General features: G+C 45.5%; 1 protein-coding gene across 5 annotated transcripts in view; it reads left to right on the forward strand.

Annotated features, from left to right (window-relative positions):
- Window positions 1–27702, forward strand: part of CTDSPL (CTD small phosphatase like) — a gene marked incomplete at its 3' end in the record, with an annotated part of 128528 nt that overhangs the window by 86430 nt on the left and 14396 nt on the right. For 4 of the 5 annotated variants that reach the window (XM_082663116.1, XM_082663112.1, XM_082663113.1 and 1 more), the window contains exons 2-5: window positions 8229–8383; window positions 17186–17218; window positions 24455–24556; window positions 27639–27695. In XM_082663116.1, the coding sequence (XP_082519242.1) occupies window positions 8229–8383; window positions 17186–17218; window positions 24455–24556; window positions 27639–27695 (347 nt within the window). The remainder of the gene's footprint in view (window positions 1–8228; window positions 8384–17185; window positions 17219–24454; window positions 24557–27638; window positions 27696–27702) is intronic. The other variant, XM_082663114.1, reaches the window with a different exon arrangement.

Here is a 27702-nt window from a genome sequence, read left to right on the forward strand (position 1 = left end):
CAAACCCCACCGTCAGCCTTGGTGGTCTTTCTCGAAGACTTTCCATGTTTTTAACTACAACACTTTATTTCTAACCATATTCCATGTAAGATTTCTTCAAAAAGGCCTGAATCCTAGGGTTTAAGTTTCACATGTAGAGCTGCTTCTTACTTGTTTACTTTCTAACATTATTATTATTATTGTACAAAGAAACCTTCACTAGATAGGAGGTAGAGTTTGAAAGAGCTACTTCAAGTTCTAAGTTTAGAATTCACACAACCAGAACCAAAATGGGTCTGCCTACGTGTTTTCTCCTAAAGCCAGGCTGTTTTTGTGAGGACTGTTGTCTGGATACAGTCACTAACTTCTGTTCACAGTGAGACACTGCACTGGGCCTAAACCAATCATCAGTTTTTGTTGCTATATCTTAAGCTGCTGATAGATTTTCTCTCTTACACAAACATACATGGTCTTGCTGCATCCACACAACAACCCTGTGGGGGTAGGTGTTATGATTCCCCTGTTACCTGTGTGGCTTAGGTAGATGAATTCACACTGGCGAACAGAAGGCAGGGTAATTCTATGTAAATGTAATTCTAAAGCCCGTTTTCTTTCCGTGTAACTTGTATTTAAAGTCAGTTTTCATGGCTTCCCTGGTGGCGCAGTGGTTAAGAATCTGCCTGCCAATGCAGGGGACACGGGTTCGAGCCCTGGTCCGGGAAGATCCCACATGCTGCGGAGCAACTAAGCCCATGCGCCACAACTACTGAGCCCGCGAACCACAACTACTGAACCCGCGTGCCACAACTACGGAAGCCCATGCGCCTAGAGCCCGTGCTCCGCAACAAGAGAAGCCACTGCAATGAGAAGCCTGCGCACTGCAACAAAGAGTAGCCCCCGCTCGCCTCAACTAGAGAAAAGCCCACGTGCAGCAACAAACACCCAGTGCATCCAAAAATAAAATAAATAAATTTTAAAAATAAATAAATAAAGTCAGTTTTCAAATAAGAAATTCCATTCTAGGCATGTTACATAAAAGAGGCCACATCTGTGATTTTTAAACATCCTGGAAATCTGTGATGTATATAGATAGCTTACATTAGTCATAATCTAAAATTTAAACTCAGTAGTTCCAGTTACAGAAGTCAAACCATGACGTGTGTGGTACAGATCTGATTACGTCATTCCCCAGGTCCATAGAATTAAATCCAGACTCATCACCATGGTTTACAAGGCCCTTGCTGTCATCATCCCCATCTCATAACACCTCGCCTCTTTGATTTCTCAAATATTTCATGCTCCCTCTCACTTCAGGGCCTTTACACGTTGCTGTTTCCCTACTTCCCTGCCCCCTCCAACAATTTTTTTTTTTTTTTTTTTTTTTTTTTTTGCGGTACGCGGGCCTCTCACTGTTGGGGCCCCTCCCGTTGCGGAGCACAGGCTCCAGACGCACAGGCTCAGCGGCCATGGCTCACGGGCCCAGCTGCTCCGCAGGATGAGGGATCCTCCCGGACTGGGGCACGAACTCGTGTCCCCTGCATCGGCAGGCGGACTCTCAACCACTGCGCCACCAGGGAAGCCCCCCACCTCCAACAATTTTATACAACTTCAGCCCAGTTGTCAGACTACTTTCTTCTAAGAAGTCACTCCTACCCACCCCCTGCCAAATATGGACTTTGTGCCCTTCTCTGGGCCCCAGCAGCACCCTGTGCTACCCCATCATAATAAGACTCATACTGTATTAGAATTGCTTGTTCTCGTGTCTCCCCTCCTAGGTGTGCGTGTCGTGAGGTAGGGACGGTGCCTGTGTGATTTATCAGCGTCTCTGCACTGCCTCGCCCAGGAGCTCACATTTTCAGGGATAATCCTTTCCATTGCAGATAGCATAAACCCAATTCGTATTGGCTTCAAAGAAAAAGAGATTCACATAACTGAAAATGCCAGAAAGATCTGGTTTACTGAAATCAAGTCAGAGATCTGCCCCTCTTCACATCTCAGTTTGGGCTCATGTGATCAGTCAGGTAGGTGCTTCTCGCTTGGTGGCCAGGATGGCCGCTGGTGGCTCCAGGCTTACATCCTGCCAGCTTAGCAAACCAGCAAAAAGAAAACATTTCCTCCAATAGCCGTAACATGAATCCAGGGGCCGACTTTCCTCGGCCCAGCTTGGGTCACGCGCCCATCTCTAAGCCAATCACATGGCTCTTATTGGCCAGGCTTTGGTAATGGACTGAGAGTTGGTGAGGTGAGAGTGGTGGAACTTTTACCAGAGGATGGGAAATGGATCTTGGCAGGCAAAAATGTCACACGTCTACTACACTCCCCATCGGCAGCTGGTGCTTTGAAGATACTGGTCCTTGCTGCTGGACCAGCAGTCTGCCAAGAGAGACCAGGGAGGTATTGAGGAGGCTTCCTGTCTCACCTTTAGGACTGAAGACTCAAGGAAGGCAGCCATCTCTGCACTCATGTTAGCCGCCCCATTCATAGGCCCTCTCTAAGCCCCTCATCTGCTGTGCTGGAGGATGGGAGGTCCCCAGCCATTGAAGGAGAACGGTGGCGGGGGGGGTGTATGAGTGGGAAGCGGGTTGTTCATCTGCTGGCTGCAGTGACATCAAGTACAGGGACAAAGAGAGAGGCATTAGCTCCCAGGGTGTATCGAGGAAAACCGGGCCACGTGTCTGTTTGTCCTCAACGTCACACACTCCCCACATGGTCAGAGGGCTCCAGGCACATGGGTGAGGCCCATGCCCAACGTCTCCAGCTCTTCACAACCCTTCCCAGGATTTCTGCTCCACACAGGCCTGCTCAGAAAAATGGGGGAAGTCTTAGGATCACCCCATCTGCCCCTGCCGGGGATCTCCCCATCCTACCCTGTAGGATGCCATTTTCATGGGCCAGCCATCTGTGTGGAGAGAAGGGCAGCTGCTGGGACCAGCCACAGGCATGTCTTCATTGGCAGGACTGAGGAAGAAGAAGAGTTCCCTCTGATGGGCCTGCGCTCCCAGAGCCGGGGGGAAATGACAGCATACAGTGGCCCAGTAGGGGAGCCTGCAGGAGAGCCACGATGGGTCTGTTGGCCTCCTTGCCTGGTGCTCATGCAGTCCTCCTCCCCCGGGAGGGTGCTCCCTTTTGGTGCACAGCATGGGGCAAGGAGCCCCTGGATCAGATGCAGACAGGGCAGGGGCAGAGCTCAGCAGAGGAGGGTTGAGCAAGTGGGCAGGAGAGAGTGGATGCTTCCTCCCCTCATCTTGAAAGCAGTATTCTTTTTCTAAGGGGAAGCAGGTAAACAGTCCCCAACAGCATTCATCTGGACGCTTCCCCCCTCCCTGCATTTTCTTTCCTCATCTCTGCCTCTCCAGGTTTTAGAGCAGTTGAGTAGAATCACTTCTGAGATTTTTCTAGTTTTGCTTTCTGAATTACAGTTTAAGTAACCAAGGTCTGTTATAGTAAGTTATGCCTCCTAGTTGTCAGACGGCAGGGAACAAATGTGGACCCACAGGATCCAGCCTTGGATCCGGGATTTACCAGCAGAACCCCTACTCCTTTACGAAGCACAAGCTCTTCAGAAACTAATGATAATAATAAGAGCTGACATTTATGAAGTGCTTACCCTGTGCTGGGTCCTGTTCTGTGTACTTTATACGAACTCATTTAATTCTCACAACAAGCCTATTGTTTCTATTTTACAGATAAGGAAACTGAAGCACAAAGAAGTCATATAACTTAGGTCCCGTAACATTTACTGGTCGAGCCAGCACCTAGGAGGCTGACTTCAGAGGCCACATTCACAACCACCAGGCTCCTCACTTGTTGGGCTACACCTCGGTGGGTCATGTCAATGATTAATTATAGGACACAGAATCAGCAGCAGCGAAACAAGTTCTGCCGCTATTGTAGTTGTCCGGGGACAGAATGATGAGGGCCTCAGCTGGGATATGAAAGGGACAGGGCATTGTTGAGGACAGATTTAAGAACCACCAAGGATATCAAAACCAACAACTTAATGAGAGGGGGAAGGGTAGATGTTTAGACTCGGAGATTGATGCCCCAGGTGACGAGGGGACCTGCTGGGTGAAGCACTCCTAGGAGGCATCCGGAGGAGATGTCCATCCGGCAGGCAGGTGGATAAACTGGTCTGGAAGTTGGGAGAGAGGAATGGGCTGAAGATGTAGCCCAGACAGACATGTGTTTATTTGGGAGTTCAGTGGCCAAGGACCAAATCCCTTCCACTGGGACAGGCTTCCTTCAAGGGGTTGGGCTTTGAACCAGCCCCTGAAGAACAGGAATGTTGTTCTCAGAAGTGGGGTATAAGGAGAGGAGGAGTGGGGGGTAGGATGTCAGCGTGATGCGGCGTCTACCATGAGGAGGAAACCAGACATGAGGTGCACAGGTGTGGACATGGATAGGAGCAGGAAGATGATCAGGGAAAGCAACAGAAAACTTCAGAATAATTTTTGATGATGTTTTCCTCCTAAATCTGATAAAACATGGAAATCTTTATGAAATGTTCGAGACTGATGTTCAAAGTTCCTACTCTCTCCTTTACTCCTCCAAAGTATTCTTAAAACCAGTGTAACTGGAAGATGTACATATTAAACTGATTTTCATACCCTACTGTTACAATTCTGATAAAGACCTTCTTCTGGCTCCCTGGGCCACCAGGGAGCCTCTCGTGTTATCAGTAGGGACATTCAAAGGGGCGAGTGAGGCCAGGTGGTGAGAGGCTGGGTGGGCTGCCAGCCGGGAAAGCCAGTGGGAGCACGCTGCTGGGGCAGATCATGGACTCGGTGCCCTCTGTTCACGTGGGCCCCTCTGGTTTGGGTTGGTGGGCATGTTCCATCCCGGCAATGTCATGGTCCGGGGCTGAGCCTGGGCCGCCACAGCAGTGACATTTACCTCCTGCAAGGCTTATGACGCTGCTCTTGCCTCATTTTGCCCTTCACAGGCATGGAGTGGAAAGCGGAGGAATAGATGTAAGGGTTTGGGTTTGGGCGTAGGATATGGTTTCTCCTGAGCTTTACAGACCTGCTGAAAGAAAGCTTAACGAGACTGTTTTCTTTCCCCATTGTTAGAGTAAAATGTAATGACCATAAAACATTGGGGAAATATAGAAGGAAGAGGTGTAAATACCCAGAGTGTGACAATTACTGTTAACATCGCGATATATTTTTGCCGATCTTTTCTCTACTACAATCTCTTTTCATTTGTTTTTGCACAGTTACGATCAAGTCAGATAATACAATTATTTATCTTGCTTTTTTGATCTAATGTTATAAACATTTGTCCATTAAAACATAGATGTTGGGCTTCCCTGGTGGCGCAGTGGCTGGGAGTCCGCCTGCCGATGCAGGGGACACGGGTTCGTGTCCCGGTGCGGGAGGATCCCACGTGCCGCGGAGCGGCTGGGCCCGTGAGCCATGGCCGCTGAGCCTGCGCGTCCAGAGCCTGTGCTCCGCAACGGGAGAGGCCACAGCAGTGAGAGGCCCGTGTACCGCAAAAAAACAAAAAAAAAAACCATAGATGTTGATTTCGTGTATCAACTGAAACCCTTTTACCAGAAGTTTATGAGTAAATCAAGGGCCTTCTGGATTGTAGCTGGTGGAGAGGCAGCAGCTGGGGTGGAAGGCAGCAGGGTCATGAGACCCATACAGCCCACCTTGACCTTTCAGGAACAGTGAGTGCCGTGGGCAGGGTGGGCTCATGCTGGTCCTGAGGAAATCCAGCCATTTCCCCAGCTAGCCTGCTTTTGAGAGCACCAGCCCAACCCAAGGGTAGATTAGAAGATTCGAAAGCCCCCAGCTGCCTGGAGGTTCCTACGGGCCCTAGTAGTGACCTTATTTAACAGGAAGATGCCTGGACCCTCCCACAGCCATGAGCTGCTTCACCTCTTCCTACATAGACGGGGGAATGGAGTGAGCTGCCATTGTCAGGGGTGATGGCCTCCCAAGTGACCTGAGCAAATAGTGACCCTGCAGCCCTCTTTGTGGCTGCCACATGGCAAGTAATCATATGGTGGAATTATAAGTAGCTCCCTGGCTCCATGGTCAGGATTTTTTTTAGCACATAAGTTAGCTTGTTAATTTGTTAGTTAGTTATGGGGAAGATTTATGTGACCCAAGGATGAAAATAGGATCCGGGAAAGTGCGTTTTTTGCAGAGCTTTTTACTGCCCGGCCTGGGTTTTGATGGCTCAATGTCACCAAGACATGAACAAACAGCTTGTTTACTTGCAGAGAAATGTGCTCTCAGCCGGGGAAGAGACAGTTTTTTCTTCCTCTGACTAAATTATCTGAGTGAGGCATAAAAAACTAAAACACCCAAAGTAACAACAAAACAGCTTAACCAATCATTTATATTAAATATGAGTTTATGGCAGTGCTTTTCTCTCCGTTTGGCACGTTCCCTCCTTCTTAATCTGACCTGAGTTGTTTCAGAATTGTCTTCAGTGTGGTGCATGGGGAAAGCATGCGCTCTGGAAATTGGCCCACTTGGGTTTGAATCTGGGCACGTGCAATTACTAGCTGTATATTCTCAGCAGTTAGATGGAAGCAATCACACCTATCTCCTTGGGTAGCTGTGAGGATGACATGAGATGAGGATTGTAAAGTACTAGAACCCAGAGGGCTGGCCCCAGGAAACAGTGGTCACTGTCGCTGCCACCACTGCTGTGTGGGAGGCCTCTGTGCCTGGTGGTCCCCTTGGTCTGGTCTGGCCGGACGAGTGGGGCCTGAAATGAGAAGACGGGTGCCCTGTGACATGAACCTAAGGATTCATAAGGAAGAAAAAACAGCCAGCTTTTCCAGAGATTTATGGTTCTAAAGATCATCTTTAATTAATGAAGGTTTTTGTTTGTTTGGTTGGTTGGTTTTTGCCTGTGCTAGGCAGCTTGCGGCATCTTAGTTCCCTGACCAGGGATCGAACCCAGGACCCGGCAGTGAAAGTGTGCCAAGTCTTAACCACTGGACCGCCAGGGAATTCCCAGCGATTATCTTAAATTCACACTTCCTGGGCCATTTGCCTAAACCCAGGCTAAAGACCATCCAGCCTGTGAAGCTGCTGGCAAAACAGCCTTTCAGTCCTTTTTCAGAATTTCTGAATGCATTTGGTTTTGCTGCTGGCAGAAGGGTACCTGCAGACTTTCAGCAAAGGTTTTGTGATCTCTTGAGAGGGTAGGTGCTATACAAATCCCTCAAGTGTACAAAGAGGAATCGTGCCAGAATTGCTTTGTGGGAGAGACGGACTCCAACAGTTATCATGCGAACTTAATAATTTCCTACAGTGGCGATCTTCCCATCAACCCCAAGCATGGTCCCTGTGCCCGTAGCCTGTACCCAGACGTGGTATGTGGTGGGACTGCTGCTGACCCACCCAGACGTGGTATGTGGTGGGACTGCATTCCCAGGGCTAAATGCTCCTGCACCTCCAAATTGTCAGCCTCCTCCCCTGAGGTGTGTTTCTCATCTGTACTAACTTTTGTCTTTTATTTCTGACTTGTGGCGACTTGTCTTGAGCCCTGCATAACAGAAAGGATCCATCCCTCCCTCCGGAGCCTCAATCTAGGACAGGCCAGGGAATGAGTCAGTGGCACAGTATTGCCCTGGGTCTCGTGAAGATAGGCTTTGCCCTGGCCAGCCCTGATGTTCTGTCCCACCTCTCCTGCTGTTTCTATTTTAAGTGTGATGGAAGCCTCCACCCCTGAGCTCTGTGGGTCCAGGCTCCTATCAACTTCTTGACAAATGGCAGAGTTTAAGAAGAGGGCTGCTTTGTGCCTTCACACATCTTATTTCTTAACCCATGAAGTTAATTGTTTCCATGGTGAGCAGGGAGTGTCCAAGAACCCAGTTTCAATGTGACTCGTCCTTGGTACCCTTCACAGAGAAATGCTTCTCAGCGAGGGACAAGTCTGATTTGTGCCTGCAAGGATCTATGTTTTGAAGTAGCACTTGTGCAGGGTTGGAAGACTTTATCTGCTGGTCTCAGGAAGGCAGATGGCCCCGGGGATGGGTCAGCTAATGAGCAAGCAGCCCCCACTGGGCCGAGATCAGGGGAATTCTGTCCAGCCAGCAGGACTGGACTCCATCGACCGTCTGGCCCTCTAGGAGTCACGTAACAGTCTTTTAGAGGAACTTCCTGGCTCCCCTGGTCTTCTGGTCCTGAGTTGGTCTCCACACGTCAGGGCTCTGGGGCGGCTGCACGTTCGAGTTTTCCCGTAGTATTACAGTTGGCCACGCTGTGCTTTGTTTCTCTTCCCAGCATCCCAGTGCAACGTCAGCCTGAAGAAGCAGAGGAGCCGCAGCATCCTCAGCTCCTTCTTCTGTTGCTTCCGTGATTACAATGTGGACGCTCCGCCGGGCAGCAGCCCTGGTGTTCTTCCGCCGCTGGTGGAGGAGAACGGCGGGCTTCAGAAGGTCAGTGCCGACGCAGCAGCCCCGGTGTTCTTCCGCCACCGCGCGTCTGTCCCGTCCTTGACAAGCATCCTTAGTCAGAATCTGTGACAGTATGTGCGCAGCCATTTACTTAAAGATTTGAAATTACCAAAAGAGCCATCTTTTTTGTTACAGGATATGTCAGTCATTCCCATTTAGCAACTGAAGAACATATTTGATGCGAGTTATAAGAGTCACTTCATATTTTTGTAACATTCTGTCATGGGGAGTTGTATGAAAGAGAGTTAAAGAACCAGGAGCAGACAAAGAAATGGAAAGACCAGAGGAGACACAGAGACTTGGAAAAAAGCCAATAATAAATATAAGTGAATTTAACTACCTCATTTAATAATAAACGTATTTGTTATATATTCTTTCATATGTGTCAAATAAAAAATTTTAAGTCAGATCATCACAATAGGTTAAAAAAGAACAAATTCTACTCATATGCTGTCTAACAGACATCATATTCAAAACAAAATGACTCAGAACAGTTAAAAGTAGGAGAATGAGCAAAAAGACATCACACAAGTATAAACAAAAAGAAAGGGCTTCCGTGGTGGCGCAGTGGTTGAGAGTCCGCCTGCCGATGCAGGGGACACGGGTTCGTGCCCCGGTCCAGGAAGATCCCACATGACGCGGAGCGGCTGGGCCCGTGAGCCATGGCCGCTGAGCCTGCGCGTCCGGAGCCTGTGCTCCGCAACGGGAGAGGCCACAACAGTGAGAGGCCCGCGTACCGCAAAAAAAAAAAAAAAAAAAAAAGAAAGCAGGGATTATAATAGTAATCTCAGCTGAAAGAATTTCAGGTAAAAATCACTGAAAGAGACAAAGGAGATTATTCATTATCAAGGACACAAGAGTCATAAAACTTTATATCCCAAATAATGTAAGCAAAAGACATGAACTGACGTTTCATAAAATAAGAAACACAGGGCTTCCCTGGTGGCGCAGTGGTTGAGAGTCCGCCTGCCGATGCAGGGGACACGGGTTCGTGCCCCGGTTCGGGAGGATCCCACATGCCGCGGAGCGGCTGGGCCCATGAGTCATGGCCGCTGAGCCTGCGCGTCCGGAGCCTGTGCTCCGCAACGGGAGAGGCCACAGCAGTGAGAGGCCCGCATACAGCAAAAAAAATAAATAAATAAGAAACACAATTGGTCAGTAAACATGAAAAAATGTTCAGTATTGTTAGTAATCAAGGAAGTGAAAGCTAAAACAATGAGATGTCCTTTTCCATCTATCAAATTATCAAAAGATATTTTTTAAAATAATATTTGGGTTTGGCATGGGGGTAGTGAGAGAGAGAGTAGAGGATGTAAATTGGTTATTGGTAGGAGTGTGAATTGGTTACACCTTTCCGGAGAGAAATTTGGCAGTATGATCTCAAAACCTTAAAAATAGGGCTTCCCTGGTGGCGCAGCAGTTGAGAGTCCGCCTAACGGTGCAGGGGACGCGGGTTCGTGCCCCGGTCCGGGAAGATCCCACATGCCACGGAGCGGCTGGGCCCGTGAGCCATGGCCGCTGAGCCTGCGCGTCCGGAGCCTGTGCTCTGCAGCAGGAGAAGCCACAGCGGTGAGAAGCCCGCGTACCGCAAAAAAAAAAAAAAAAAAAAAACCCTTAAAAATATACCTATCTGTCCACCCAAGCAGTTCCTCCTTATTGACATGAGTATGGATGTGCAAAGATTTAACCATAAGATACTATCCAGCATAGATTATAATGTTGCAGAATTATAAGTGAGCTGATGATCGACAATAAACAATAAAAGACCTATACGGTAACCATACAATCAAGTAGTATGCAGCTATTAAAAATGATGTCTCATAGGGCTTCCCTGGTGGCGCAGTGGTTGAGAGTCTGCCTGCCAATGCAGGGGACACGGGTTCGTGCCCCGGTCCCGGAGGATCCCACATGCCGCGGAGCGGCTGGGCCCGTGAGTCATGGCCGCTGAGCCTGCGCATCCGGAGCCTGTGCTCCACAACGGGAGAGGCCACAACAGTGAGAGGCCCGCGTACCGCAAAAAAAAAAAAAAATGATGTCTCATAAATATTACTGATATAGGAAGATGTTCACAATATATCACTTAGGGGAAAAAAGGTTAAAATATAGTAGGCAAGTATATTTATAAGTATGTATATGGTCATAAGCACACATACACACACACACAGGCATTTACAAGACCAGAATGACATATGCCAAAATATGAAGAGATTATTTCAGACTTGTGGAATCTGTGTAAGATTTTCTCTTCTCCTCTGTGCCTTATTTCTTTTTCTTTTCCCAATTTTCACAGAAAAGCTTAATTAGAAAATAGATTAGATTAGAAAATAGATTATTTTAAAAGTGCATACGAACATAAGGCAGAGGATTCTGGGAAGACTACAGCTTGAGCATGTGGTTCTGACCATTTAAATTCCCTCTCTGGATAAACCCAGGTGAGCCTGCTGGTGGAGCCTGGGAAGTACATCAAGGCCTCCACTTTTCCTGACATCTCCAGGGGAAAGAGAGGGCACAAAATTCATTCTCTCTGACACTCAGTAAGAAGCAGGGAACCACATCAGAGGAAAATACTTGCCTCTCTTGCAGTCCTGGGATGAAGACTTGAAATGTGAAGTCCTGTGAGGTCAACAAGCCAGCGGGAGCCTGTGGATCCCCTTGGAAAGGGCCTGCATTGCCCACTTAATGTGTGTGGTCCCTGGAGGGGCTGCACTGACGAGCTGAACTGCTTTCAGTCTAGTGCCCTGGAGGAGCCCAGTAGTACAGGGACTTTTTCACCTCATTGTGCTTTGTCAACTTGGGCTCTGCTGGACCATGAAAACAGCTCTGCCTCACAGTGCTGGGCCTCGCAGTGTTCCCTCATTTACCACTGCTGAGGAGATTCCAAGTTGAAAATCTAGAATGTGAGACTCCCACTGAGGTAAAACTAATGGAAAAGGCAGAAGAAAATGATAATTCAAGAAATGAATTTTTTTTTTTGACCCTGCCTCACGGCATGTGGGATCTTAGTTCCCCGACCAGAGATCGAACCTGCGCCCCCTGCATTGGAAGCAAGGAGTCTTAACCACTGGACCACCAGGGAAGTTCTGAAATGAATTTTGAGTATACAAATAAATTTTAGAACTTAAAAAAAAATCCCTTGTTTTCTAAATACAAAAATTCAGTAAATGAACTGAGAAAAAGAGTGGGAATGATCACTTCTGAGAACTGCATTAATGTTCCGGAGGAGCAAGTGGAAAAAATATCTTAACAATTCAGATCAAAAACACAGAGTCAGTAATTGTGAGAGGTGGGAAGAAACATCTAGGAGACCTAACATGCAAATAATAGGAATTCCAGGAAGAGAAAAAGTAATAGAAGAAAATTTTCTTGAGCTGAAAAAAAACCTTGGATGTGCAGATTGAGAGGATTTACCAAATCTGCAGCAGGATTAGTGGCAGCAAGAAAAGGAGCACATGTATGCCTAGATATATGCCATTGAAATTCTGAAATTTAAGTATAAAGGAAATCTTACAAGCTACTGGAACAAGATATTTTCAAAGAAAAGAGAATTATACTAGCACCAGACTTCTCGTCAGCAACACTGCAAGCCAGAAGACTGTGAAAAAATGTTTGCTACTGAGAGAAGTGTTACAAACCCAAAATTCTACATGTAACCAAGATAATCATTTATCTACTAAGGCAAAAGAAGTACATTTTCAGACATGGAATGATTCAGAAAGGGGACAAAAAAACAATCTGGGTGAGACTGATATTCAGTTATGATATAATTGTAGAAAATGTAGGAATAAATACAATTATTAGGAACAGAGCTGTGACGAGTAGCACAATTAGAAAATAGATCCTCAAAATTCACAGAGAGTGAAAGGGAAAATAAAAAGAATTGTGAACAAGCCATCAAAATTAAGGAAAGGGGGGACTTCCCTGGCCGTCCAATGGTCAAGACTCCTCACTTCCAATGCAGGGGGCACAGGTTCAATCCCTGGTCGGGGAACTAGGATCCTGCATGCCATGTGGTGCAGCCAAAAAGAAAAAAAAATTAAGGAAAGGGGAAAATAAATAACAATAAATAGGAACCTAACAAAGAGTAGGCATAAAACCAAGTTTAATGAACGAAATTCTCCTAACAAAAGACCAAGACTCTATCAGATTGGCATGACAAATTCAGGTGGATGCTGTCTCCAAGAATACACCTGTATCAGATAGGAATGATTTTGGCAGCAAGTAAAAGAAAACTGACAGATAATAACTTAGCCAAATAGGAGATTCTTTTCCTCACGTATAAAACTTGATGCTGGCAGTTGCTGGATTTAGTTTAGATGCATGGTGATACGATCAGGGTCCCAAACGCTTTCTGTTCTTCTATCTTTTGATCTTTCTGCTCCACCGTTCTTGGAGTGTTTGCCTTCATCCTCATGCTTGTTGTTTACTATCATCTCAAAGTCACAGGCTTCGGATATCATATCCACATTTAAGAGAATACAAGAGGGAGGAGTAGCACTAGCCATGTCTGTCCGTTTTATGGAAATGCTTTCACAGAAAGTCCCAGGAAAGTCCTTCTGCTTATGTCTTATGGGCCAGAACTTTGTCACCTGGCTGCCCTCCAGCAGCAAGAGAGGCCTGAAAGGGGAAGGATTTATTCCTGCAGTTTCCTGCTGTCAACGAAATCAGACCTCTTTTCACAGAGGAGAAAAGAGGAATCACTACTGAGTAGATTTAGGGTCAGTGTGAGTTCAGTTATGCTGCAGTAACAACTCCAAATCTTCAGAGGCTTAACATAAGGAAAGTTAATTTTTCATTCATGCTACATGTTTATCATGGGTTGGCTGGGCCATCTGTTCTGTGCCAATGTCCAATAGAAATATAGTGTGAGCCACATGTGTAATTTAACTTTTTCTAGCAGCCTCATTTTTTAGAATCTTTTTTAAAACTTGAGATTGATATTTTTAATTTTATTTTTTATTTGTTTGGCCATACCATACGGCTTGTGAGATCCCAGTTTCCCAACCAGGGATCAAACCCAGGCCCTCGGCAGTGAAAGCACAGAGTCCTAACCACTGGACTGCCAGGGAATTCCTGAAATTGATTTTAATAAGAGATTTTTATTTAACCCAATATGTCCAAAATGTTATTTCAGCATGTAATCGATAGAAAAAATTATCAATGAGATAAAATTTACATTCTTTTATCTTACTAATTCTTCAAAATCTGATGTGTATTTTATACTTACAGCACATCTTAAATTTGGACTAGCCACATTTCATGTGCTCAACAGCTACACGTGACTAATAGCTACTGTTATTCTATTAGGTAACTCTATCTTATCCTCATTCATGGACCAGACTAAGGAGGGCCCATCTCTTTGCTTCCATGATTGTCACATCAGCAGAAGAGGAATGTGGTAAATCACATTGGCTCTTAAAATTTTCACTCAGAGGTAACAAGACTTATTTCAGCTTACATTTTATTGGCCAAAGCAATTCACATGATTACACCTAACTTCAAGGACTGTGGAAGTGTAATCCTACCATGTGCCCAGAAAGAAAACTGGAATTATTTGGTAAACAGTGCTAATGACTGTTACAGTATGCAGCTAATAGCTTTTGAGCCAGCATCTAACATACAGTGATACCAAAAAAAGGTAGAAAATAAAGAGATGGGCAAAATGTACAAAGCAGATCATAGAAAGCAAAAGTGGCAATATTAGTATCAGACAAAACAGAATTCAAGGCCAAAAACATTAAACAAGAGAAAGAGGGACATTTTATGATAAAAGAACTAATACATGCAGTGTACAGTAGCCATAAACCTTTACATACCAATCAACAGTACAGCCAAATACATAGAAGAATATCATTTAAGCATGATATAAAGCTGTCTTCTAAAAATAAACAGCAAACAACATAGGAAAATCATTGGAAGTTCTGGCTAATGTAATAAGATAAGAAAACGAAACAACTGATATAAATATGGAAAAGATAGAAAACCAGTTTTATTTGCAGATGGCATGATTATTTACAGTGAAATCCCAAAATACTACCAAAGAATGAGAATCACTAAAACGTTTTGATGTGGTGGCTCTTATTTCTTGAGAAGTGTGTTGTGTTTCTGAATAGGAAGACTTAAAATTTATACAGAAGAAAAAAAAAAATTTATACAGAAGAAAAAAAATGTCTAAGAACAGCTGAGAGGGCTTCCCTGGTGGCGCAGTGGTTAAGAATCCACCTGCCAGTGCAGGGGACACGGGTTCGATCCCTGGTCCGGGAAGATCCCACACTCTGTAGAGCAACTGACCCCGTGCACCACAACTACTGAGCCTGCACTCTAGACCCCACGAACCACAGCTACTGAGCCCATGCGCCACAACTACTGAAGTCCGCGCACCTAGAGCCCGTGCTCTGCAACAAGAGAAGTCACCGCAATGTGAAGCCCGCGCACCGCAATGAAGAATAACCCGTACTCGCCGCAACTAGAGAAAGCCTGTGCCCAGCCACGAAGACCCAACACAGCCAAAAATAAATAAATAAATTTTTAAAAAAAGAACAGCTGAGAAATTTTTGGAAAAATACTAATATAATGAAAGATACCTAGACTTAAGAGATATTAAGCTGTACTGTACATTGGTGTAGAAAAACATAAGTGGAATTTGTATGATGAGATTTCACTGTAAACCCTATCACAGCCCCGAATTCTGATATCTCCCCTCAAACTCTCAATTTTCCCAATTTGAAAATCATTGCTGAGGAGAATCCCCATTAGTGAAGGGAACATAGTTTGTACCCTAGGCCTGTAAAGGATTTAAAAAGTGAAGAATCACTGCTGTCATAGTAAAAGTTATTTTTACCTAGTACCTGCCTAGATGAATGACTTGAAAAGATGGTGGTGCAGCCCTGGGAGGTTTCCTGGAGCCCTTAGCCATATCTACCAGAGAATAAAGTCCTTAAAGGGGGCTCCTCTGACAGAGCTGGGCTTAGCTGGACCTAGTGTTCACTCATGGAAACGTCCTTTGGTTAACACTTGTCAGAGTGGCTTTTTAAAGAATTAAGTTAACTCTGAGGAGTGCATCGTTTGCATAATCCGCGACCCTTCAGCATGTGAGACCAGACCTTGTAGAAAGAGCCTGTGTCAAAGTGGGGCGACTCTGCCCTTTGCACTCACCTGGTCAGGACACCTGGAACGTAAAGCCCAGGCTCAGTAGGTGTGGAAGCCGATTTCAAGCATGTCTCTACTGCTGCCTCCTGGGCTCTCCCAGCCTCTTGGAGCTCAGCCTGCCAGAGGAGGAGGGAAGGCTGTGGACAGAGTGCAACAGATGGTTCCATCCACCCTGCATATTTACTGTCCTGGAGAAAAGCTTCAGAGCAGTGGCCTGGGGTGGCTACCACTGTGACCGTCACAGTTACAGCCTGGACTGGAGACAAGTTGCCCAAAATAAAAGTGTCTGCAGCCCCTGTCTGGAGGCTAGAAGGAGTCAGCACTCAGAAGGTCCCAATGGCAGAGACCCTGGAGGACTTCTCAGTGCAAGGACAGAGTGAAAGCCATTGCTGGACGCTCACTCATACATGCGTATCCCATGTACACACACACGTAAACCTCTAGGGTAATTTTCAAGCCCACATACTTGTCTAGGGTGGCACCTTTGGTTGTGGTCTGTGTTTTGTCAAGCCCTTCCCAAATAACCGTTTGGCAGTGTTATCTCTCACCTCACGGATGTGCTCACCTGGTCTGAAGGTACACCTGTGTGTTAGGGCTGTTTGCCATCTCCCACTAGCGCATTGGTTCTCAAATGGAGGTGACTTTGCCCCCTAGCGAACATTTGGCTGTGTCTGGAGCCATTTTTTTTTTAACATTTTTATTGGAGTATAATTGCTTTACAATGGTGTGTTAGTTTCTGCTTTATAACAAAGTGAATCAGCTATACATATACATATATCCCCATATCTCTTGCGTCTCCCTCCCTCCCACCCTCCCTATCCCACCCCTCTAGGTGGTCACAAAGCACAGAGCTGATCTCCCTGTGCTATACAACTGCTTCCCACTAGCTATCTATTTTACATTTGATAGTGTATATATGTCCATGCCATTCTCTCACTTTGTCCCAGCTTACCCTTCCCCCTCCCTGTGTCCTCAAGTCCATTCTCTATTAGGTCTGCATCTTTATTCCCGTCTTGCCCCTAGGTTCTTCATGACCTTTTTTGTTTTTAGATTCCATATATATGTGTTAGCATACGGTATTTGTTTTTCTCTTTCTGACTTACTTCACTCTGTATGACAGACTCTAGGTCCATCCACCTCACTACAAATAACTCAATTTCGTTTCTTTTTATGGCTGAGTAATATTCCATTATATATATGTACCACATCTTTTGGTCTGTCTGGGAGGCAGAGTGGAGCCCAGTGCCCTAACTGTGGAATATCTTTGAGTTCCTCCTGTTCATCAAATCCCACCGAGGGGGCTTCCCTGGTGGCGCAGTGGTTGAGAGTCCGCCTGCCGATGCAGAGGACACAGGTTCGTGCCCCGGTCCGGGAGGATCCCACATGCCGCGGAGCGGCTGGGCCCATGAGCCATGGCCCCTGAGCCTGCGCGTCCGGAGCCTGTGCTTCGCAACGGGAGAGGTCACAACAGTGAGAGGCCCGTGTACAGCCAAAAAAAAAAAAAAATCCCACCAAGGTACAGAGAACAGGCAGTCATACGGCCGCTGTACTCAAGAGTGCTTTGAAGTTTCTTTGGAGAATATGATCTACTTCTCTTTGAACCTGACAGTGATTTTTTTTTTTTTTCTCTCTCCTCAGGGTGACCAGAGGCAGATCATTCCCATACCAAGTGTATGTATATTTATCCAATTTTACTTAAACAGTTATAGAATCTTGTAGCTTTCGGCCTACTAATATAAAAGATTTTTTAATGTTTTTGCTTATATTGCATTTTTATCGTGTGGTATTAACAGCTCTGGTCTGTTGAAAAAAAAAAAAAAAAAAGTGAAGCTACATTTTAAACCGAGAACAGGAAGTTCTGTACGAGTTTCCTGTCTTAGGAACAGCAAGGCAACCAGCATCTATTAACCACATTCTCACCTTTCTCTCTGCAAAGGGCTTCCACGTCTCTTAGTAAGCCGAGGCGGCACTCCCCAACTCCATAGACTGCAAGAACATACTTTTGCCCCAATAGGGTTCTTTGCAACAGGTTCTGTCCCAGTGGGACTAGGTTCACCACACCCCCATCCCAGGGGAGCAGACCATCCCTGACTGTTCAGCAGTGTCGGTAGCTTGGCCGTGGCTCTGATCAGAAAAATCTCCTCAGTCGTATTCCCTGAAGTTGCAGAATCACCCTACCATCACCACCATCCTGCCCTCTGCCCCCCAAATCCCACAGGCTGGTTGTACTGCAACTCTGCCCCAGTCAAGCACTCCCTTGGACCACCCACTTCTGTTTTCAGTCCTGGAATTTGGGATACTAGCTGCACGAGTGTCTGCCCCAGCACAGGCCTGGACCGGCCACCCCTCAGACAGCTGCTCTCCCCACCGCTCCTTTGCTTCCGTCTTCTCTGCCAGCCGAGCCGTGTGGCCTGAGGCCAGTCAGCAAGCAAGAAGCAGACCAATGACCGACTCCCAAAAGAAGCTTGCAGTTGAGATGTCTGTATCAAACAGGATCTCTCAAACAGTCCTGTGTCCTTAGAGAAGGATTTAGGTTTTTAAAAGTTGTCCAGAAATTGATTTTTTTTTTTTTGGCCACACCGCACGTGGCTTGTGGGATCTTAGTTCCCTGACTAGGGATTGAACCTGGCCCTCGATAGTGAAAGAGCGGAGTCCTGACCCCTGGACCGCCAGGGAATTCCCAGAAATTGATATTTTAATCCATAAAGGTTCTCTGATTCAGATTGTCTGATTCAAATCTAATTATCTATCTTTACTTGGACTTTTTCACATGTTTTCTGGGAACATCCAAGAGACACAGCAATCTTACATTGAAGGAAATGATGGATTTCATTAGTACAGTTTGACTTCAAATTTGGCGAAGCATGTCACCTATAAATTGCCCAAAATATTTTTGTTAATTTCACTTATCTTCACAACATTAACCCTCCATTGATTAACAGGTTGCAAGGGTTTGTGGAGTGATTCTGACTTTGCTAGCGTGCCTGGGGGTTGGACTTTGTTGGGAACTGACTTTGATCAAAAACATGGATCAATCAGCACGACTTCTTATCCAGTGTTTGAGTAGGATACCCAAGGGATTGATACCAGAGGCCTCTTTTTAATCTTTTACAAAGTAGTTTCGTATAATTTTCCTGCATTCAACAGGTGGCATCTCTCCCCCTACCTCTGAGACTCCGATAGCACTGGGTTTTTTCCTCAAAGTTAATCCACAGCTATCTGTAGAGTTAAGTGCTGAATCAAAGCATTTGTCAGAGTAAACGCTCTACTGGGCACCCACAGTAGAGAAAAATGACCCTTTCTTCACAAATCTCTTTCTAGAGTCCCAGAATAAAATAGTCAAGAGGAAAAAGATGCTTTGTGTAATTTAGCCTAGTGTTAGGTCAGTAAACCACAGACTGCTTCCTACATGTGAGACACTGGGTTAGGCCTTATGAATCTGAAATATCTTGCAAGAAAGCAAAGCCTAGCTAAAGTAACTTGCATCTTTTTTTTTTTTAAGCGTTTTTTTTTAATTAATTTTATTTTTTGTCTGTGTTGGGTCTTCATTTCTGTGCAAGAGCTTTCTCTAGTTGCGGCAAGCAGGGGCCACTCTTCATCGCGGTGCGCGGGCCTCTCACTGTTGCAGCCTCTCTTGTTGTGGATCACAGGCTCCAGATGCGCAGGCTCAGTAGTTGTGGCTCACAGGCCTAGTTGCTCCGTGGCATGTGGGATCTTCCCAGACCAGGGCTCGAACCTGTGTCCCCTGCATCGGCAGGCAGATTCTCAACCACTGCGCCACCAGGGAAGCCCAGTAACTTGCATCTTTGAATAAGTACTCCCAGAACAGCAGTTCCACCAATGGGTACCGTGTGATCTCCACTGCCTGCTTAGCATGCAGCACTAAACCCAAGTCCATCTGGAGAACAGCTCTGCCCCAGGATTCGAGCCTTGGGGTCTCCTGCAAAATCTGCACCTACCTGTCGAGACTGCAGCTCACATAAACAGTAGCCCTGCCTTTTCTGGACCACGGGGGACCTGGTTAGTGCTAGGAGCCTCTGAGAGCTTGTTGGAGGGCTACCACACAGGACCAGAAATCCAGGCTTGTGCTGAGCCTCCAAACCAAGTCCCCACACCTGCTGAAAGCTTTTTCCAGGCCCAGAAGATGAAAGGTTCCCCTAAGCCTGTGGGTGCCCAGAGGAGATCCGGCTGGAGTTCCCATCTCTTGCTGCTCACCTCATGAGCCCTCCATTTTTTATTCTCATGCTGCTGTTTATATGTGCAGCCTCCATCTTTTGACTTTTTTTTTTACTAAGCTCATTTTTTCATTATTCACTTTTCATTATTCATATTTTTTCATTATTCAAACTCATGGTTTAAAAAATTACTGCAAGATTAAAATAGAAAAAAAAAATCTCCCAACTTGATCCCACTCTCTAGAATAGCCTTCTAACATTTTTTGTATATCCTTGCAGAAATTTTCTAAATCAACACAGGCATATTTAAACAAATGAGAGTGTTGCGAGTTGCTTTTTGCTTTTATCAGAGTACCTTGAACATCCTTCCAGATATTAGTACATAGCGAGCTGCCTCATTGTTTTCCATGTAGTTGATGGCATTTACGTTGTGTCCACTTTTGTGCTATTACAAATATTCTTGTGCTTGTGTGTTTGTCAACCTGAGTGATAGTATCTGGGTGATCAGTTCCTAGTTGTGGAAATGCTAGGTCAAAGGGTATACTTTATATTTCTGGTAGATTAAAGGCAAATTGCCCTCTGAAAACCTAATTTACATTCCCAGCAAGAGCCCATTCCCTTTTCAAAAATGGTAATTAGCAAATACTTTGATCTCTGCTAATCTGAAAGTAAAGATTTATTGCTTTGATTTGCATTTCTTCATGAATGAGTATGAACATCTTTTCACAAGTTTATTGTCCATATGTATTTCTTCTTACCTATTCATTTCTTCTAGATTTTATACTATTATCTTTTTAAATTTCAAGGAAATTAGCACTCTCCCCCAAATTTATGATATATTTTTTGGTCTTGTTTATAATCATTTGGCCACAAAGGAGTGTAATTTTATATAGGGAAATGTGTTCATCTTATCTTTTATGGCTCCTGAACTTTATGTCATGCTTAGAAAGCTCTCCCCACTCTATGACTATGACCCACTTGTCTCCTAGTATTTTAACGGTTTCATCATTACACTTAAATCTTTGATCCATCTGGATTATGTTGGTGTAGGGCGTGAAGTCGCAATCCAGCTTTATTTGCTTTTCCCGGTGACAAGTCAGTTGTCTCAGCATCATTTATTGAGTAACCCATCTTTTGTACACCTGTTAGAAATAACATTTTTATCTGGATTTGATCTTAAACATTTCACTTAGTAACATTTGTCTCCCAACTGGGAGCTGGGGTTTGGGGCCCTCTGTACCTCTTATCGGAAGCCTCATGTTCTGTCCAGTAAAAGTCAGGTGTTGTTGAAGGGTAAGGAAAAATGCAGAGGGACAGGCTTGGAAACGGTGAAGTTTGGTGGTGACTCTGATGGTGAACACTCCGATGCTTTGGCCCCAGTGAGGAACAGACCCCTCCCGTTCCCCACATGCTCGCTGCGATCACTAAGTCCCTGGTGCTTCCAGCTCGGGGTTGACAGTGCAGCTGAGCCATAAAATTGCTGAAAGTGAAGAGGAGAAATTTGTTTTCTAACAATTACGTCTCTATGCTGTCGGCCTAAGCCTTTTAGTAAACAGTAGTATACTTTTTTCCACCAAACCTTATGAAGATCATATAAGCAGAGCAACTCCTCTAGTTAGAGCTGGTGTCCAGTCTCCTTTGCCCCTCCTGCAGCAGCCCCTAGAGTTCTGCCCTGAGCTCGGGAGGTGCGAGGGGAGGGAGGTGGGCAGTGTGCAGACTTGGAGCCTGAGAACTCAAGTGCACAGACAACCAACCAGCGTACCAAGAAGAGGCACCACTCTGTAAGATTTGCAAGGGTGTGTTACGGGGTGGATACCTTAGATTAACTATTCCTGGCTGCCCGTTCACAGCCCAGGACGGGAACTTTCACGTCCACTTCCAGAAAGAGCAATGGCATGAATGCCCTTCTCAAACCTCCCCCTCCCCCCATGCTTTCTTACTCCCGCCCCACCCCCCTGGCAGTGCCCGCCTGTGCTTGGGAGCAAGTCTCTGTGTTTAGAAAAGGCTCTTTTTGATATAGCTGGTGTTTCCCCTGTTCTTCAGCTTGATGATGACCTGAGAGAAAATTTGCATCAGGACATTTTTTAGTTAATGATTCAAGCATCACCTGAGCAGATCAATTGAAGTCACAAAACACTATCGCAATTATCTAGTATCCTCGCATGTTCCAAGGACACAGCTGTCCAAAAGAATTCTTACCACTGGTCTGAGGAATTTGCATTAATCTAAAGCCAAGCTCTCAGGGAAGCCGCGTGCATTTAGGAACTGGGCTAAGGATTAATGGACCCCCCCCCCCCTGCAGTGTGTCGCCCCAGCCTGGCCTTGTTCTCTGCAGCAGAAATGCTAAATCAATAGCTTGCTTATTATGCCTGTCACCCCGCTTGCTCTTTTCTCTCTTAAAATAGTGCGGGGAGGCTTTTTCCTTACTGTTAACTCAGAGAATGCTTGTAAAGTGTGGGTTAAACCTGCGAAGAAAGTAATTTTCATTCTCTGGTTTGGAAAATAACTGAGCCACTTTTGGCAGAGCTTTAATGTTTTCAGATATGCTAGGGATAGAAGTTCTAGATCCTTATTTTCCAGACTAGCAATTACTTAAAGTTAAAATGCTGTTTTAGTCTATAAACGCATAGAAAAAGGGCTAGACAGATACACACCAAACTAAAAAGGGGGGGCACCTGGGGAAAGGAATTGGGGGGGTGAGCATGGAAGAGGGAATACTTGTGTTTTCTATGTCTATATTCTTTACAATGAGAATGTGTTTTATTACATAATTGTATAATAGAAAATTAAAACAAATTTTATTCTGGTCACAAGCATGCTTTCTGCTATGGCTCACACAACAGAAATAACCCCAATCCTCTCTATTACGTTCATTTATTGGGCTCATCACACCCTGCCTTTTTAAACCTCTTTTGAACTTCTTGCAAGTTTATTGTAATTTTTTTAATAAAACCTGCCTGCTTGCTGATTTGTAATGAAGGACATAGTCCTTTCCAGGACACTGGGTCCCACGCTCCAAGTCTAAGGCACGCCTTTTCCAGTGCCACATTCTCAGGGATACTGCCTGGTGAACATTCATTAGAGCCAAGGGAGTTGGGAGGCCATAAGGGCTTTTTCTGCTGGATGATGTTGGAGAGAATGAAACACCCACGCTTACTAGAGATAGCCCCCCAGGAATTAGAACGTGTCTCCACACATTGCTTCCTCCTACTCCGCCCCCGACAATCCCTCCAGCCAAGATGATCATAGCACTTGCAAATTTACCTACCCTGTTGACCGCCTGCTTTACATTCACTATTGAACCAACTCAAGTCCAAAATTGACATGAATTCCCTGACTAATGTTCAACTGAAACCAAAAAAAAAAAGAGAGAGAGAGAAAGAAATAGCCATTTAAAAGGGAATACTTATGGATTTCATTTTTTTCTTGTTTTATTTGATAAGCTAAATTGTCCATTCTTCAGTGGTTAGGAACAGATATTTTCTTGTGTTTTGTTTTGCATTAAATATAGAACAGAGCTTGACCTTCCTCCAGGAGAGAAAATTAGCTAGTTAACATTGGATACTGAATATGCCACAAAGTAAACTGAGATACTTCAAATCGTTTCTAGAATGAGGCAAGGCCCAAGAAATAAATACTCTAAATCAAGAATGAGGTTGGCTGAAGATATCTAGGATTTTATTAACTCTTTATGACTTCTTTATTATAACATGAAAGTCAGCTACTACAAAGACACATAAATGGATTTTCTGGTTAACACGCAACATGTGGATTAAAGTATAACTTCCAGGGACAGAGACTCCAAGGGATATAAGTGCCACCTTTGCTCGATATTACACCACAGTGGGGCACGTACAACGCAGGGCACTGTACGTGGACCAGTTTTATTTCTGTTTCCTATTACTGGAGGTCACTTTGGATTGCATTTTGCTGGTAGTTCTATAGTTTCTCTTAAAGTTTTTTGAAAGCTTCAGTCACTTTTAAAAAAAAATACTATTGTCCAATAAAGCTCTAAAATATGCTTATGTACCACAGTGAATTTCAGATGAAATATGACCCCGGAACATAGGCTGCATGCTTAGAGTAGCGATTATAATTTAACATTCATTTTCATGTTGTCCTTTTTTTTTTTTGCGGTATGTGGGCCTCTCACTGTTGTGGCCTCTCCCGTTGCAGAGCACAGGCTCCGGACACGCAGGCTCAGCGGCCACGGCTCACGGGCCTAGCCGCTCCACGGCATGTGGGATCCTCCCGGACCGGGGCATGAACCCGTGTCCCCTGCATCGGCAGGCGGACTCTAAACCACTGCGCCACCAGGGAAGCCCATGTTGTCCATTTTAATAATCACAATAGCCACCACATATGTGCCAGGCAGAATGCTGGGTGTTTTACTGCAATTACAGCTGATAACAACCTTTCGTGGTAGGTATTATCATCCCAACTCACAGCCAAAGAACCGACAGAGCTGATATTCAAACCCAAGTTTGTCTGGTTCCAAAGCCCAGGCCCTCATAATAGCCGTTCAGGCAAGTGGCACAGTATTTGCTTGGTGAAACTTCAATTGCAAACTGCTTATTCCTATTGTTTTTAATAAAATTCCATGATGTGCTTGACCAGGCATTTAAATGTTTGGTTTCATTTCTGACCTCACTGACATAGTGTAATACAATTATAAGGGATTTGGTTTGTCTTTTACATAAAGGTAATAATATTGATTTTTCCCCCCCTTTAGCCACCAGCTAAATATCTCCTTCCAGAGGTGACGGTGCTTGACTATGGAAAGAAATGTGTGGTCATTGATTTAGATGAAACATTGGTGCACAGTTCATTTAAGGTAAATCAACATAAAAAACAATCAGTGATCTTTGTGATTTGGTCACAGTTGTATTGGAAAAGGGAAAATTAAAAGGATGAAAGCTTGTGGTTGTTGGCGTATGACCTCACTGTTTATGAAATCCCAATAGCAGTTGCTTATTAACTCAGGTGAACATTAACTCAAGTAGCTGAATATTAACATGATTAGTTTGGGGCTGCCAATATCCCCGAGACTTCATTCTTACGTATGCAATTTGAGTTTTCCAACACTCTGCCCCCTGCAGAAATCCTTTTCAGGTGGCACAAGGCAATCAGTGCCCCAGGACACTGCTATGTGTTTGTCAAGGTAACCGGAGCGCTGTACGTGCTGCAAGTTGTATTGGGAGGGGCAGGGGAGGCACTGTTGAAAACCATCAAGCAACCGACTATCTTGGAAATTTTCCCAGACCAAGTTTTGGAAGATGCCCAACTCTGAAGAAGACTTCCAGAGTTAACGGCATCTGAACACATTCAGCCATTTACCTTGACCGTTTTCATGACAGGAGGTTGCTGGAGTTTTTCCTAAGCTTCATGGCTTAATGTGTATCCACCTGCCTGACCTCCCTCCTGATGGCTGCGGGGCTGCAGTGAGCGCAGCTTGCTCTCCATCTTCATCTCCCCGCCAGAAAAACAGCCAAGATTACAAATTACCCAAGGGCCTCTATGCAGGGACAGCTATGGCTACACTCTTGGGAAATGAGTTAATTAATCGTTTTTCCATTTTTTGAAATTGTTTAAAAGAAGCAAATGATAAAAAAAAGTTTGGAAATAGGGGACTGGTGTGTTGGGGAAAAGAAGCAGGTGTGTAGGGTCCTTGTCCTGTTTTCCTTGGGTGTTTCTGGTGATGGAGCTGCTCTACTATTGCTGGCCAGTTAGACCACATTCTTCTTTTTACCACCAGCCCATGACCCCGTTTACTTTGCTGAGAGACGTGAAAGCACCACCTGAGATGGAGTGTGTGTCTGACACCAGCCAGTCACTCCTTGATGGCTCTATGGGAAGTGGGAGAGCCATCAAATTTTCCCGAAGACCTTTCTGCCAGAAACATCCCTCCTTGTGCCTGCTTCTCACTAAACAGAATCCTGCTTGACAGGACAAGGCCAGGCAGTTGTCCTAGAGTCCTTTGGAGAGTGGAGGCGGGGCCACACTTACCCCTGGCAGTGAGAAATGGCCCGGCTGGCAGCTGGGGCACGTAGGTGCCACTCATTCCGCAGCCCCACAAGGGTCCTTCCAGGATTGGTCCCAGGACTGCAGTGACCTTATATCCCAACTCAACACTGAATGCCATTGGAAGCCTTTTCTCCCCCATGGGCAGGATGCTCAAGTCCCTGAGGGAGAAAGCCCTTTAGGACAGGGGTCAGTTGCCACTACAGCATAGACCAGCTTCATTCCAAGCAGCTCTGGGAGTGTGGGCATCGCTGGCCAGACTGCCCAAGGTTACTGAGGGTTCCTGCCTCCAAAGGCGAGGCCTTGGCAGCCCCTGGTATCTCCAGGGCCTAGTCAGAGGGCGTTGATGCGACAGACTGATGTGAACACCATCTCTTTGTTTCTTCCCTCCCTGGCCTGCCTACATTTGCGAGCGGAATATTCTTTATCATATGGTTTTTAAGGTTCTAGGCATTTCAGAGCCCTTTGAGAATCCGAAAGCTGTGAACCTCTCTCCTTGAAACTGCGCATCTGTACAGCACGCAGGGCCAGGACCCAGGTTTACAGCCCTGGCTTTGGCCCGGTCTCGTGCAAGAAAAGATGGAGGGCAGTGCTTGCTCTGAGCTGGGCAATGGTTTTCTCTTGTTCTATGCTCTGTGGAATATGATTTCACAGTCTAATGCCTTGTGAGAATTTCTTCCTTCAGTCTCTTGTTTTCTAGCCTGATTCTCTATTTTCGTTGTGAAATGATAAAATACCGAACTCATCCTTGGCCTTCCAACCGAAGCAGTGAAGACACTGTTATCTTAAGCCTCAGGTGCTCTGCTGAGTGCTTAGTAATGGTTCTGTGATCTAGTATTTTCCACCTTTTTTTCAGTTTACATATCAAAGAACAATGTGTGTGTACAGTAATGGGCTTAAAGGCAGAGACCCCAGTTCAGACTGTGACCAGAGTGCCCTGTGGCCACCACACACGTGTTCTCCCTCCCTCTGTTTCTCTCCTACGTGTCCCGAGGGTTTGTGGTCTCATGATTCTCTTGGGCCTGTTCATTTCTACCTGATGTGTGGAATTCCATTTAGAACTGTATGTGAGTCTATCATTGAGAACATAGTGACTGCCGAAGCATCCTATTTGAATTTTAAGTGTTATTAAGTGTCAGAGTTACTTTAAATATGCAGAGGTTTGTGAGTGTGCTACGTATTGTGTTACATAGAGCAGAACAGTCTGGAGTGGGCTGGCTCTCCCCACCTCCCGCAGTAGGAGATGGTGCCAGGCAAGGCCAGAAATCACTGATGCATGCTGGATGGAGGTAGGGGCACTCATCAGATCCCTTGCTCTAGTTGTGGAAGACAGGAGAATCCGAGGTCCAGAGGGGAAAGAGCCCGCCCAAGGTCATGGCTGTGGCCTCTGACTTCACCCCACATATCCGATGGCCCCACTTGGGGTCCATGTGTTGAACATCTGTCAAGCAGCCCCTCACAGGGCAGTCTGCACTTGTGGGTCCAAGACAAATTCTTTTCCCCCGAGTAGCTCTCTCCTCAGGGATCGTCAGGCTCTCACCTCCTCCCCCTGGTGGCCAGCAGTGGTTCCTGCCATGCTGGGAGGGCTCTAGGCAAGAGCGGGGAGTTTGACAAGCCCCGTTCCCAAGCCAGGTGCGCCACTCTTTGCGGTTGGGGCCAGGGAGGTGATAAAAAAGTTGCACCAAGATGCTGAAAATGTAACAATGTTCAGAACAGAAAATAATGTGCTTTTCTTCTTGTGCTTATTTTGAGGAGCCATGGCATGCTTCAACATCCTCCTGAATTGTTTTTTCCAACAATAAAAACATTGGTCCAGGCAAGCTTTCTTGGTGCTAAAGTTTCCAATTTTATTTTGTTCTTTCAGACATACTAATTATAGTTTCTTTTTTCTCTAGCCTATTAGTAATGCTGATTTTATTGTTCCCGTTGAAATCGATGGAACTATACATCAGGTAAGAA

This window comes from Grampus griseus, assembly GCF_964374135.1.
Source record: "Grampus griseus genome assembly, chromosome: 10".
Taxonomy (NCBI): Eukaryota; Metazoa; Chordata; class Mammalia; order Artiodactyla; family Delphinidae; genus Grampus; species Grampus griseus.